Here is a 15,996-nt window from a genome sequence, read left to right on the forward strand (position 1 = left end):
TAACAAACCTGCTCCTTCAATAAAATCAGCAGTTTCCTACTCATAAATGAGATTCTCAAACATCCATCCAGCAAAACAAGAAATAATGGATTTTATCCTTTCTTTTTAATCTCGTATTATTCACCAACCTCAGGAACAGCAAAAAAAAGCCGAACAATTTCTTTTACATGTTTTCCCCCGATAAAAAACAAAGCATCCATGAAGAAAATGAGAATGAGCTCATATATCCTCCTCTATCCTCACATAACCTCATAGAAAATGAGATTGCTATTAATAGCTACCTCCTCTCTGGGTGAGCCCATACACAAAATATAATCCTTTTAAAGTCAATTATCACAACATGGCCTTCCACAAGCTTAGGACAAGGCGCTAGGAAAGAAACCATCTTTGTGCCATGAGCTACTTTGCCCTCATGCCCCCAGCTGAGGAACGTTTGAAAAGCTCACGTGTGCTGCCACAGAGGGGAACAGCTCAGTAGATGTTTCAAGCCAAGCCTCTGTTTAGAACAGTTCGAGTGAACTCAGTCCTTGCACGAGCAGTTTCAGGTACCCACATAGGGACATCCAACACCATTCCAGCTATGACTCTAAAGCCCTTGTCCCCAAAGCCACACAGCTATCGTGTTCCTCCCTTACAAGCATTAAAGAAAAAATAAAAATATTTCTAGAATATATACAGAGTATTAAAATAAATATTTTGGTTCTTTTTTTTTCCTGTAACAGAAAATAAATAAACCAAAACTACAGAAGCATTCATAAAGTAACTGCTTGGAAGTACATCCACCCAGCTCTCACAATAACATCCATCAAAACCCAAAAGCCCCAAGGCTTTCAAGTGTTTCAAACCAGCACTCAAAGCCCTTAAAGAATGCAGCAGCTACTGAAAAGAAAACCCACCAAAAAACCCCAAACCAACAAAATTTGTATCTCTTAAGCTTAGAAGAAGTTGTACAGCAAAATGGTCATGTATGGAATGGACATTTAATATCAGTTCATCTGAAAACACAAAGCCAAACCCTCCAACAAGTCATTTGAGCCCCAAAGACAACACACAGAGATGCTCCCTTTATTGTAGACACTGAACAATTTCAGAGCTCCAGGGCCAGAGTCTGCAGCAAATAATGATGAGTGAAAAGGAAAAAAACACCAGGCTGGAAGGGTGAGGAGCCAGAAGAGAACAAGAAGCCTGGAGAAGATCATGAGCTGAAGATGAATCGCAGCTGACAGGAGCAACTTTGCTTTCAAGTGAGGTATGAAAAGCCTCCCTCCTAGAGACAACGTGGCCACGGGCTATGGGAAACACACTGCAACAAAACAGTAAATAAAGCAGACTAAGAAAGAGCGGATTTTAAACTGAAATTACTGGTTTCCATGTTTAGGTTAGGGAGAGTTTCAGCATTCTTACAAATAGCAAGTATTAGTATTTGCATGCCCATTCGGCTAGAAAAACTATGGGAGAAGCAGGGAAGGGGGATGTCCATCGGAGCTTGGCTTTAGGCCGACATCTAACACAGTAACCAGTTGCACTGACCATCGGGGTCCCCAGCAGGAAACACTGCCACAGAGAATTCCCTGACAAACTGGTATGTAAAATCATCGCTAAAATCAGTACTGACAAGTCATAAAATTCAGAGTGAGAAGCAGCAAGACAACAGCATTGGCAGCTATGGAGATCCAAACTCAACAGCCGGTACTCTCATTAAAAACAAGACAAAACCACCACAGAAAACCCCCACCCAATATCAGTGATGGCATTAGCTGGAGGGTGTCCATGATGTTGCTCTTGCTGGTACTACCTGCACTTAAATACCAATCCTCAAATTTGAATCCTCTCAAATTATGAGCAAAATCAAACCAATCCCAAGATTTGCAAAATTTTAGATTAACTTTTTCAAATGACAAGTGTATTGTTTCATGAAAAAAATATTTAAGTAGCTTTTAATTCCTCTGAAAATGAATGAAATTTGTGTTTTAAATTCATTGCCATGTGAGACTGAAGGACAGTTTAAGAAGCAGGAAGATGGAAAGCATTCTACTCTCTAGCAAAAAAAAAAAAGTTTTATGGGGCAAACAGAGGAATATTATTGCTGCAGTATAATTCAGGAATACAAGATGCACTTTTTTATATTTCAGCTGCAAATTAGGCTCAAAAAGCAGCAGAGGAAAACCTCTATAGAGAAATTAATTGCTCTCCAAAAGACAGGTTATTTTGAAGCTGTAAAAGAGAAGAAAAGCAACAGCAAGCGTTGCATAAGCAGATGCCCGTGCACCTTTCTTCTGGAGTACACACCTGCATAAGTAAATATTTAGCCAAACATCAAAATTTATAAGGAAGCAGCCCATCACTTTACAAAATCAGGCAAAAGCAAATTGCGACTCATTGCAGAGAGCCCTGCCCTGAATACTAACATGTTACTGATACCCCAGGACTGAAATGCAGCGATGTCTCAGGATCCTAAGCAAGCTTTGTACATCTGCTGTAGGAAGATGTAAACATGTCTCGATAAAACCTTATTGCTAAAAATTGTGTTATCAGGCAGCTTTTGTAACAGAGGCAAAGGCACGGCTTCCCGGCTAGCAGGGTTTTTCCCTGCGCTTATTCTAATGATGCACATTCAATTACTCGAGAAAAGAAAAGAATCAAATCAGAAACATCTGTAGTTTGCCATATAATTACTGGATCTTCCCCACGGAGACTGACCTTTGTAACACTGATACCAGGACCTGAAAGGCTAAATGACAGGATATTCACATGGTTTAAATGTATAACATGATTACAAGGAATTAAATAGGCACTGTTATTTTCCATCTTGGTTATGTTAACATACACGTGGACTTTATGATCTTACATTTAATCTTTGCGCTCAGTATGTAGTAGCTGAATTTACTCACTATTAGTGGACTCAAACCACTAAAATGCCATGTTTTGATTATATAATAAAGTTGAATACTGGATTCAAGGTTAATATGCAGCCATTACTTTTACCTGTAATAGGATTCTTTTCAACCGTGCTTTCTTCCTTGCTCTCATCTTCACACCAGCTTGTGACTTCTGGATGTGAACACACCATAATGAAACACATTTCAAAGTCACAGTGATCAGACTGGTTTGTTTGCTTTTAAGCCCTACTCCCTTTAATTTCTCACTTTTGTTATCTCTTGTTTATTGATCTAAACTATCCATTACCGTCCTTAAAAGAGGCGCCTACTGTGAACTTTCCTCACATGCGAGGCTACCCTGCCTCTCTGTAGCTTCCAGAGAAAAGGACAAGCTAACCAAATGTCTTAAATTATTTAAGACCCAATGGGATTTAGGAAACAAACAACCCACAGTAACTCTGCGATCTTGTCCGGCAGCCCGACAGCAGCAGCGTATATCATACCGACCGCAGAAAATTTGTTTAAATCAAAGTCTCCGTCTCCTTCACGGATAAAGGTCCCATGAATTTAGGAGGCCTAAAGCAGTTTGTTTACATTTGCTGTGTAAAGAGCATTGCAACCTAATTGCCTGTCTCTTCCGGACTTTGATGTAAAGGATGCTCCAAGAGCAGACCGAGCAAGTGGCCGTTGCTGATTATTACACCAGAATAATGTATTACTTCCTTATCTAAAGAAATTAACTGGGTTTTCACAAATGCGTTCACCTGCTAAGCTCTGAAATGGCACTGCACACCTTTCTCAGCACAAACCCTTTCATTTGCGGAAATGTATTTTACAGTCTGGCTTCATAAAAAAAGCCAACAAATACATCCTACAATTTCTAAATGGTAGACATTTTTTAAAATATGTGCACACCTATGGATCCATTTTTAATAATGGCCACAAGACTTGTTTTTCTACTCCTGCAGAAAATAAAGAATGGTCACAATAGGTATCACTCTTTTTAAGTAAAAAGAATGACAAACGATACTGAGATACTTAGGAAAATCCCCCGAAGTTCCTTACAAATATACATTAATTCACTATAATACAGTCCCCTGCAGATTTGGATAGAAAATACACAAATACAGAGAAGGACAATAACTTGGAGCATGAAGCCGGACCTTTTAACACTTGTTACCTTGATCTCCCGCGTTGTCGAGCTGAGGAGCATGTTTTCCCTGCTTTATTTCCCTGCCGTCGTTTGGGATCGATGGCAAGCTGCAAGATGATTCATTACTCTGAATAGATGACCTATCCCCACACTCTTCTGGAAGGGCCTCTCTCAACACCGGTGGAGCCTGCAGCATAACAAAAATAAAAATAGCCGCAGTCCTATTATCCTTCGTCTCAAGCGTTTTCCAACATACATCTAGGCTAATCTATACTCCCCGGTGTAATCTGTTCCCAGGGTGGTTTTGTTAGATGTTAAATTACCTCTGAGTTAAATCGACACTAACTCAGGAATTGCATTCTGCCTTGAAGTAACACAAACTTTGAATTATTCTTTTAATCACTAGGTTTTCTGGAAATTCTCGGTATTCCCTGCCTCGCGCATTCAGCATACATAAAACAGAAGGGTGTATTAAATACACTGCAACAGCAACAGCCTGAAAAGAAATCTCTCCATTTCAGGCACACAGCTATAAGGCAAGTCAAACCCACAGCATTAGCAGCAGCTGCCGCTTAAAACACCACCGAGGCTGATGAACCTGAGGGCAGAGAACCCGATGCACAGCTTGCCCAAGCCGGCCTCAGCCAGGTGTGGGTCTGATTTTAATCTGTTATTCCTGTGCATTCATAAAGTGTGTTTTCTCCTGCCTGCACATGCAGTCCTCTGCAGCAGCGCTGTTCAGACCTCCATAGTTAAGTGTAATTTTAAGTTGCAAGCCAGTGCCTTTACAGGGAGTTGAACATACCGTAAAATAAAGCAAGCTCTTCTTAGTTTATCATCCACCTGTGTTAAAAGTACTGCATGTGGCTTTATAAAGCTCTATCCAAGAGCAGGAGAAATCATCCTTCCTGGCATTTATAAATTCACAAAGAGCAGCAAAGCAAAGGATTTTTGGGCATCCTTCCTGTCTCTATTGTAGGGTGTCTCTCTTGGGTTTATTTTGTAACACAAAATACGGACTTAAGTCTTTAAAATCTACTTGATTTTCTGCTGTAATTATCTAATTGTTTAATAAAACAGTAAGTCTTCAGCAATGAGGACTGACACCTTAAAGAAAATTCCAAGTTTTGTAACTTCTTTTTTTATGTACTGACCTGAGAGTATAGAACAGCTTCAAGCCAAAACATTTTTGACTCATTAAAAAATTCTATCCTCCTGCATCTGGCCCCTTCATTAATTCATATTTATTCAAGAGCCCAGAAGGGCAACTTTTCAGTCTTAAGCATATAGCTCACCGATTTTTTTTTTCCTTTTTTCCTTTTCCTTTCTATTAAACTTACATATGGGAAGTCTCTATACAAAACCAATGGAAGCAAGCTGCTACTTCATCCAGAAAAGAGGGATTTTAAGTCTCATTTTCTTAATGTAAATAATGTCTTAAATTACAGGCAGGATTGGGAAATCTTTACTATTAAAATAAATGAATTCCCATATAGCAGTTTATCTCACTGTGGATTTCTCACACCAGGAGCAATTTTTTTTACCTATCTGCACTATCATTTCACATCCAAATAGGCATGAACCACATATATGACACCAAATACAAGCAAACAATGTGAACCCTAACACCATAACTAATCCAAGAATAAGAAATGTTCCCACCAGGAGAACCAAAGCTCAGAATTCAGAGTTGCAAGGACCAAGGCGACTCCAGGGTAGCAGACATCTCCATTGGGGCCTGAAGACATCTAACATGCAACATGAGCCACATGGGCCTTATTCTTACAGGACAGTAACATGGCTGAAAAGGGCACTGGACTCCACAGCTTTCACAGCCAAGAGACTATCCCACTGCTTAGAAAAGGTGTTACTGTCACACCAGCTCCCTACAGCTGTTCCTTGTACAGGAACAACACCCAGGTTTCTTAACAGCAGAGAGAAATTCAGATAAAAACTGACAGTAAGATCTAAGAGGACAGAAGACAGACATAGTTTAGTGACAAGAGACAAGAAGGCAGGAAGTTGGACAGACTCTCTGGACTACCAGAATGGGTGACATACTGTAAGCACTGGAGAAGACGGACCTGCTGCTGGTCACCACCAAACCTCTCTGGACCACAGCTGCTGACAGGCATGGAGCTGGCAAACTTGCCAGGTCTGTTTGTACAGTCAGGAGCTCAAAGCTGCCTCCAGCACCTCCACCTCACTGCCTGGCTGTACAAGACCATCATCCCAGTGGGGCTTCTGACAGAGCTTTAAGCCTTCAGACAAAAAAAGGCATCAACATGGGCCAAAAATTCAAACTTTGGAGTCAAGTATTTAAGAACCTTCAGTACAGATCACTTACAAGTTCACTAACACATTACATATATTTTTACGTTAAAACAACTATCCCTGTACAAGTATGTAATTCATATCGATCCTGTTCTGTGCAACCTGCTTGGAAATAAGGTGTTTCAAACTAGGGGATGCATCCTGGCATTGTATTTAATTGACTGCATCCACTTCATAGGCAATGTAATGTTAGATGCATATGCGTGGGCCACAGTAGAATGTACCAATAAACAGATTATTACAGTGTATATTCATCCATAAAGTTTGTTATTGAGCTCTGACTTTGTAAAAAGTCTTTACACGCAATTATAAATGTATGTACAGTATTTGTTTCTCTGTCATCAGGGCAATGATATATTCCTTGCTCATCCCTTCTACTTGCCTAAACGTTTTAAGAACAGAACACAAATTACTTATCCACGCACAGAAAAATAAGTTACCATGGCTATTATTTAAAGGGTACAATTGACTAAAATATTACATCTTTGTTATTTGTTTCAAATGCTATTAAAACTAGAATATAGCAAAGCAGTTCAAACTGCTTTTTAATTTCTCATTTAAAATCAGACGGAAACTATTTTTTGCTAATATTTTATGGAGCAGAGCACAGGGCCAGCTCACTACCAGAGGGCTGCCTGCCAGACAGCCTCCCCATTCCCACTGCAGTGGTGGTGCAGAAGCAGCTGGGCCATCACTGCAGTGCCAGAGTCCCAGCTCTCGAGGTCCAGATGCAGCTGGATGCAGTGAGGATCACAGCCCTGCCCAATCTGGCTGCTCTGGGTTTGCAGCGAAAGAGGTCAGAGCACTCGCAGGTTTACCAAATGCCAACTTTTTTTTTTTTAAAGAGTTAGTTTATAACCTTTTGTGTTAATGTTTTAAAAAAAATAAGCATTCCATTTGTAAAATGCTCTGTGCATTCTGGATACCAAACATAACTTTGTTTTTAAAAAAAAAAACAAAATAAATCATGATAAAAATAAAATTCATGATAAAAAGCTAGTAAGCCACAGCAAAAGATGGATGATATAAGCCTTGTGATAAATTTGCACCACAGCAAACATGTGAGCTTTTTTAAATAACTGGTTTTAAGGGTGGAAAACAGACACCCTCCCAGAGACCTCAAAGAAACTTTTTTCTTTGTGAGATTAAGTGGTATATATTTTCGCCCCGAGACAACTGAAGAACTCGTGTTCTCTTCTTACCAACCTCTGAAACATCTCCAAAGGCTGGCTAATGAACGCAGGACTGTTTGTCCTTCCCCTTCAAGCCCACACACCAGATCTTTAGGCATAGGCATATGTTAAGCATAACTTAACAGTGTAAGTTAGTCTCTAGGTGTCATGGATTTAGATATTATTAGATGCAAGTGCCAACCTGGCCATCCTGTGCCTCCTTGCTAGAAACCAGCAGGCTTTCAAACATCTCTGCCACTTCTTCTGTGAGCTGAACTTGGTGGCTTTTCAAAAACAAGGCATGGTTGATCAAGCAAGTCCGCAGCATGTCCACATCCCACTGCTGATCTGGCCTAAGAAAGAAACTCAAGCACCATCAGTGAGACACCCCACGTACATGAGACCGACACAGCTGCCACGCTACTCGTTTATCTGGACAAGTGTGTCAACAAGCAGTGGGAAAAGCCATCATGTTTTGTCCTGAATTCCCACATTTTCTTTTAAAAAGTCCAAAGTGAAAAATGTAAGAAGTCACTCATAACTTCCGCAAGTGTGGGGAGGATGGGCAGGGGTGATCAGCATCATGTCTGTCCCTGGGGTCTGTCCTGAGACTAAGGATCAGGAAACACTGAACTTTTTCTGCATCCCCTAGTCTCAAGCCTTGGGCAGACCACACTTACTCCATCAGCCACTCTGCTGGGCACCCACTTCCCCAGGCTTGTCCTTGGTTTATCTTTTTTTTTTTTTAACTTCCTTGTCCTTCCTCCTTTTTTTTGCTTGTTTGTCTTTCAGAATTATTCTTATTTTTGAGCAAAAGTGCCTTTTATTTTAACTTAGAAGAGATAAATACTGCAATCTTGTTTACCAAAGATGTTTGTTTTTCCAGTTGCTCCAATGAGTTTCACAGAGTAGTGAATTCCAATTAGCTCCACAAGTGTTTGTCCCTGAGAAACCATTCAGGAAATGCAACAACATATTAGTGCTCGCAGGCATATCAGACTCAAAAGGAGAACCAGGTATAGTTAAATAGACCATTCTTCAGCACTCACAAGTGCCCCGATCCTGCTAACACTTGAGCATTGCTGAGCGTGTAACAGGGAGGAAGGTCTAGACAGAAGCTAAGTAAGAAAGAATGGAAATTGTTTTCATTACTGCATTAAAGAGACCTAAAAAAACCCAAACCGATTCTTGTTTGTCCTTGTGGGATATACACAGGAAAGAAAAAACCCATTTTGAATAACTGTGGTTTATTGTTTTTAAAGGCTATGTGCATCTTCTGCTTCACAGAAAAATAATTTGCTTCTCAGAATTACATTCCCCATCCTTACGTGCCTGAAACTCATGTTGAAGATCACAGAAATTACTGGCTGAGAGGTCTCTGAAGTTAATGTGTTTCCCTCGCTGCCAGAGCAGCCTGGGAGGTGGGGGGGGGAGATTCTGTGGACTGGGCAAGATAGGGGACCTCACCCAATTGCTGCCTGGCGGAATAAGATTCACCATCAGTGAACGACAAGGAAAATAAATGAATTTGCTTAATGTTCTCATTTTGAGTTGCATGGCTGCTGTCCAGACATGTAAAGATCAGCACTCAGACATCTTTATTTTTCCAGTGCTATTGGAGGTCTGGCCTTGGGTCTGCTTTCTCTGCACCAGAGAGGCAGAGCTGACTTGGGGAGGAAAGAAAAGAATGTTAATCACACCCACATGTGAGTTTTGTGTCTGCAATACCTGGTTTGCTTTTCATCCACCGTTCTACCTTGAGCATCAAGTGTTTTCTCAGGTAGGAGGCATCCATTCAGCTCGCTTTGTAATAAAGCCTGAAGCTGATGAAGGACAACTGCTTCGCACGCTTCAAGGTCATCTTCTTTCAGATTGCTGGCCTGATTACAAAAGCTACAAAATAAAGCAGGTATAACATGCAATACTTATTTAAAGCCCAGACATGCAGCATTGGTTTGGAGGCAGAATCTGTAACACTTCTGGCTAAGGAGATAACTGATGGGACAACCCAGGGGACAAACATTCATTACTCTCTCTGCAAAAGATGCAGAACAGGACAGGGAGGCCAAATGCAGCACTTGGGAAATGCCAGGTTTAATCTCACACCTTTGCTTTTTGACAGGGAGAGAGGAACCTGGCACACGTGTGCTTGGTGAAGCCACTTCTTGGCCAGACAGCCCTGGCCATGCTATGGCCAAAGCGGTTGTTGTAGGAACCACCTCCAGTGGTAGGTTGGAGGGGCCAGGTCAGTTTGGGAACCATTCCTCCTAATTTCCTAGAAATCCTCTAACCATCAAGCGCTTACAAGAATCTTAGTTTGTGGAGGCTGACATAATTTTAAGTAAAATCACAAAGCCATTCCCAGTTCTTGTAATTAAGAGCCTGTGCTGCAGAGGGACAGTGAGGGCTCTCTGACCTTGGTTTTGTTAACATTTGGATTTTGGCGATTCTCTTTTCTCTTCTACATTGAAGAAGAAATTAATTTTTCCTGGTAATTGCTGTCTATCTCAGTAAATCATATTAGCATTACTAGCTAAGGGGATGCTCTTATTCTTGGAAATTAGTATTTACTACACATAAGGGATCTGTGGAGGAAGGCTGCAAGAAGTGCTACATTTAGGAAAGAGTATTTGTGGGAGCAATTTGTGTATGTGCTTTCAAGCACTGTATTTCAGCTCTCTGATGACATTAAAATGGTGGAAGGTGACGGAGACCTCTTAGCAACCAGCAATGTTTGTTTGCAGGAGCGCGCTTGCTCTTTGCTCCAGCCATTTATCATCGCAAGAGCGAGGACCCCTGGCTCAAATCTCAACAGGCTCCTGCGAAGCTGCTCGGTAACAGCCTCTCACCATTGCTCACCTGAATTCAATTAGAAGCATGTAACCAATTCAACAACAAAACTACTGCAAGCATTACACTGAATGGACAGCAGCAAGCAAAAAAACAACATAGGGATAAGGCTAAGGCATGGGCAGCACTGCCTGCCTCTCCAGTTCCTGCGCGACATTCACCTGAGCGGCTCCACCATCCCTGTCATCCTCATGTGCTCGCCCTGGTACAGCACCCGGTGCCGAGGGCTCATCCTCACCACCACATCTTCTATCAGCTGCAGCACATGGGAGAGTCCCACCAGCATCCCATGGTGCCTGCGGGACAGAGAGCAAAGAGGACTTGAAGTGACCTCAGTTGTGACAGGTATTTTAAATCCATTTCCCTCACATCAGTTGGAAAAACAAACACCCTCATTTTAGCTTTTCAAAGCAAACAACACACTGCTTAAGGTCTGCAGGAAGAAAGAATTAAAAAAAAAAAGCACATGAGCAAACAAATCATCCAAAAATCAGCCAGGGCCTGAGACGCTGCATTGAAATTACCCCTGCCCAGAGCAGTTTAATTCCTTCACCTCCACAATCGAAATAAATCTGGTGACCACCTACAGGTATGAGGACATAACTGGGACCTCAGAAGGGTTTTGATGAAGCTGCACCTCTATGATGATGCAAATTAGGACTTAAACATTGAAACAATACAGCAGACTAATCCTTGAACAGAGGTGTAAATGCTATTCAGGTCCAGCCCGGCTGCCTGCTTTGTTGGGGACTTTTCCAGGCCAGGTCTCCACCAGCAATGCCCCAGCTGAGCTGCGCACCCACAGAGCCGCACAGGCAAAATAAAGATTTTTCTGGGCTTTTTGCTGTATGTAGAAGCTGACACATTTACACAGCTAACCTTGGTTTATACTTCAAGTGGAAAGCTCTGTGCACAAAAAACTTGCACCATTTTTGCAATCATGTTAAGTTGAACCAGAAGTTGTGTTTTCCACTGGACTGTTGGGCAACAGTGAACAATTAAGTGAGAGCTGCCGTGCCTTTAGTTGAGTTTCCTAGACATTTAATAAGCAAAACAATACCAGGGAGATCACATATGCAGTTAAACAGTGTTTTTTCTTTTCCCCCAGTCTTACAAACTCTGTATTTTAGTGGCCAGCTCGTTTCCCATTGTTTTCCTCCCGCTGGGTGGTCCTTCCAGGGTGCCACTCGAGAGGGATACAATAATAAAAAGGGAAGGGGAAGGAAGGGACACCAACATAAAGAAAAACAAAATGTACGACAATCTGCAGCAGGCTACGGATCAGAGGTCAGCAAACAAGAGGTCCTTCTCTTTTACAGGTTGCTTCCTGGAAACAGTCTGATTAAGCTGACAGCTTGAATTATGTGTTACATTTTGTAATGCACAATCCATCTGTGCTAAGTCCTCTTCAATGCAGCTGAAGCAGCACAGGCATAAGCTCTGCTTTTTTCCACCCTTTCAGCACAGGCCTTAAAATAGTCATCATCTTTCCCTGCACTAATTCTCAGAGACCCTCTCCCCCCATACCCGCCACTCCCTGGGTTTAAGCCCTTGAAGAAAAGCCCGGGTGCTGTAAGGAATGGTAAGAGGATATGGAGCCTTTCACCTCTGGTAAACAAGCAGCCAAAGACCGGAGCTATTGGGTGGCTTCACCCAGCAGAAGAGGAGATTGGGTGCCTTCACAGCACCCCTCAAATAAGCCAGGCAATTCTCCACTCACCAATGGCCTCCTGGGCTGCAAACCTGCATGGAAAACACACAGCCCAGGCTCACATGCAGGTCTGAGCCAGCAGGATGAGTCTGAAGATGCATGTGTACAGCCTCTGATCAATACACTCAGCCAGCAAGGCTTGGAAGCACAGAAGTTATTTGCAAAAATAATTTTTTAATAACTAAGGTAGCACAAATCACAGCAGCCCACTGTGAACTGCAAACAAGGTGCAAAGGTTATACTAAACCTTTCACAGCAACATCACCTTTCTTTGGTTAATAACCTGATGATGTTTATCACGACAACCATCCCTCTAGAGACGCAAGTTTGAAATTGCCCGGAAAAGGCCATCTGAAATTAGGCTGAACTCACCCAGAGGTAAAGTGTGACCTGCAAACACTTACTGCAGGGAAAAAAAACCCCAAAGTTTGTTTTTATAAAAGGCAATGGTATTTCTGCTGTAAGGTAGGACAGGCATTTTTTTTGTAATATTTTACAAAAATGTAAACTTGTGACTTCCTAACACACAACAAAGACTTTGTTCTGCCTTTCGAGTGAGCTGTGACCCCTGCATGCGAGTGGTCCCTTTCCCTCCACCACTCACACTAATTTCAAATAAGACACCAGAAGTGTACAAGCAGACCAAAGAAAAGCAAGTAATGGCACCGTTCGGATGCCACAGCAGCAACACTGCTGCATTGGGAAAGTCCAAGCTATAGATATTTCACTTTAAGAAGAGAAATATGCGTAGTTTTGCATAATTTATGCATATTTTCAGTCAGCATAGGAATTTCGTAAGAGGACACCACATGGACTGAAGGGACATCACAGGACCTGCGATATTGTTCATTCTGTGAACCTATGGTATGATATATTCAGACCAAAAAAAGCCTCATTCTCATAGTTCATGCAATTTATATACTTGAAATTCATGTACTAATTACTTGGAAACTTCTCCGAAAGATTTTCAGCTCAGAAATTATTTTGCATTGGAAAGATGGAGTTGGAAAGCCCATGGGGTTATAAAGTCCAACAATGAATAAGGCTGCTTATCCCTCCATGAGGCCTTCCATGCCTGTCATTTTTAAAATCCTGTGTTCTAATTTTCAAGTAAAACAAATTAAAATTTTGTATCTTTTCTGCAGAAACCACTATCAGTGGCAATCTCACTTCCATGGCCTTGAGAAACAGAGGTATTCAGCTTGGTATAATGCGAGAGGAAACCTCCACGCTCTGGTTTCAGTTGTGCTCTGGAGATAATGCGAGCAGTGAAACCTTTCGTATAATTTAGCTGGGCTTCAAGAGCATTGCACAGTATTTTCATCAGTTTATGAACAGCGAGGCATCACTAGCATCGACGGGAAGAGAACAAAAGGTTAAATTACCATCGCTCAGCTATGACTTCTCTAGCAAAGGCAGGCACTCTATGCAACTTCCCTACAAAGTGTTATGATTAACAGGTGTTATACAAAAGAAAAACTGGGTAAAAGCTATTTAGATGTAAATTAGATGATGTTTCCATAGCAAGCAACAGTCTGATGCAAATATGAAATGATAAAGTTACAGAAGTGTATATTGATAGCCACGAGTTTCTGCTCAACTGTCATCCATTAAAATACAAACTAACATTGAAATCAGTACCTAAGATGATGTGACCATGACTGCAGAAAAAATAGATGTGTAAAGCAGATTAAAAAGCTGCAAAGAACTAAAAAGGGAAAAAACCCAAACTGGCAGAAAAATACACCTCATTCTCCAGGGGTAAAAATGCTTGTTTCTTTCATACGTGGTTTCTCTCCCCAACACATAGCCTCCACCTAACCACGCTGTGTCCAGTTAACCACTCCAGCTAGGAGCATTTTGCATGTGAGCAGTGCCTGCACAAGGTAGGGAGAGCCAAGGGAGCAGCCCCGACCAGAATATAGCCCTGTACCTGCAGAAAAGGCTTTCTTCAGGATTTCTGTGGTGATTGAGGGCAGGAAAGTGCTGGTGAGGAGGGAGAAGTGTGTTGATACAGAAGACAAGGAAACAGAAGCATGCTGCTAAGGCAGAGAGAGCAGGAGAAAGGCAGCAGTCATAGGTCACAGAATTGTGGGGTTGGGCAGTAGTAGGACGGTCAATGATAAAGTGAACACGGACACGGAGCACTGCAGAGGGAACCAGCAGCAAATGGCCTTTCAGAAGAACTATGAGACAGGAGATAAAAGCAGGAGGGATGCTCCCACAATGAGGCATGACAGGGTGGGGACCCAAGAAGGTACGATGGTGGTTGGCCATGTGGCTGCTGTAACATAGCGAGGGAGCAAAGCCACCCCTTCCACACAACCTTGGCAAACCCTGCGGATCATCTCGTAGTGAGTATGGCCCCGCCAGGATGGGTATGTATCTTCTTGTCTTATGAGGGCATTGCAAGGTTGAAAAATCCAGCTATCGTTGATAATACAGCTGATACTCTGGTATTGCAGTTGTTGGCAATAAAACCCCACCGCTTTCACACAGTGGCAGAGGAAAAGCCATGAATCTGTCTCATACATTTTTCTCATTCTCTCTCTTGTTCTCTCTCTGCTATTTCCAAATTACATGTTCAAGGAATTTAACCAACTGGAAATGTTAATGCATAAAACTTATGCTGTCTAGTAAATAAGCACTACCATATAAACTTGCTGAAATGAGATTTGTGTACATTTAAAGAACATCTATTGCATTTTAACAACAAACATACTTAACTTGACCAAGTCTAGCCTGAGCAAGTTACCTGAAGCCATAAAACCACTAGCCCAGAGGTAGTGAGATGCTAAATAAATAGGTAAAAAGTTTGCCCACCTCTATGCAGCTTTAGTGCCACACATCAGGCAAGCTGTGAAAACAGCCTCTGGGCACACACTAAGGAATAAGAGAAAATACATGAGGACGTACCCATCTGGTGCTGAGCTGACCAAGGGCTCCTCCTGCACCGTGGGAGGGTTTAGTGGTTGCAGTGGGGAGCCCTCCACAGCATGGGCATCCCTGCCCTGCTCCCAGCTGTCTGCTGGGGAGGCCATTCCCTGTGGCACAGCAGAAACACTCGGCATCACCTCCTTGGAGCTGGCAGGGACAGGGAGCTCAGCACTGCTCTCCCAGCTTGCCTTCTTATGAGTCCACCAGTTACTCAGGCAAGGCTTTGGTCCTGTAAAAGTAATAAATTTTTAAAAGTTACTTCTGAAACTTTAGCAGGACTAAGGAATATAACAGAGCATATGGAATTAAGCCAAGATTGCTGTGCGTTCACCTCTTTCACTTATCGTGCCATAACTCTGCTATCCCTTCACGTAGCCCTGTGTCCTTCTATGTTGCTCTCGCAAGAGGGAGTCCAGGGAGGCCTCTGGGGTTTGCAGCTCCCGGACAGTGGGACACAAACCCGGCACTACTCAAGAAGCCTTCGCAGCTACTTCACTAAGTTGTCTTGGAGGAACGATGAAACAGAAAAGCTGGAAGAAGCTTTTCTTACGGGTGGAAAAAAAGTGCACCTGAAGATGCTATCAACACAGACACTTTTTAAACCTTGCAGGAGAAATACAGGCCTGGAGGCTTTTAAACTCTGCACATTAATTGCCTTCTCTAAGAGGAGACTATGGGGCTGAATCATGCTTCTAAGATGACAGATACATGCTACTTATCTTTTTATAGAATGTCAAAAGTTAAGAGACCAGCTAGTGCTGTAACAAATTAGTACTGCTACAGAAATTCCCAGTTTTCCATAAAATTCACCATGGGTTTAGGTTAACCAGCACTTGCACACCTGCTAACACCACAGCACCAACATTTCTGCTTGTCTCTGTCACAGAGTTTCACTGGAACCAAATCACTCCAGGTTTATGCCAAACAGTAGCCGATGCCAGGATGGGCTCTCTCAGCCTT

At 42.2% G+C, this 15,996-nt stretch overlaps 1 protein-coding gene across 1 annotated transcript in view; it reads right to left on the reverse strand.

Moving 5' to 3' along the window:
• Positions 1–15,996, reverse strand: part of KIZ (kizuna centrosomal protein) — a 34,159-nt gene that overhangs the window by 6,045 nt on the left and 12,118 nt on the right. The window contains exons 5-10 of the mRNA XM_010178779.1: positions 15,016–15,265; positions 10,550–10,684; positions 9,267–9,431; positions 7,741–7,891; positions 4,060–4,219; positions 2,986–3,051 (exon numbers count right to left, since the gene is read on the reverse strand). Coding sequence (XP_010177081.1) covers positions 2,986–3,051; positions 4,060–4,219; positions 7,741–7,891; positions 9,267–9,431; positions 10,550–10,684; positions 15,016–15,265 — 927 coding nt within the window. The remainder of the gene's footprint in view (positions 1–2,985; positions 3,052–4,059; positions 4,220–7,740; positions 7,892–9,266; positions 9,432–10,549; positions 10,685–15,015; positions 15,266–15,996) is intronic.

Source organism: Mesitornis unicolor, unplaced genomic scaffold, assembly GCF_000695765.1.
Source record: "Mesitornis unicolor isolate BGI_N332 unplaced genomic scaffold, ASM69576v1 scaffold31232, whole genome shotgun sequence".
Taxonomy (NCBI): domain Eukaryota; kingdom Metazoa; phylum Chordata; class Aves; order Mesitornithiformes; family Mesitornithidae; genus Mesitornis; species Mesitornis unicolor.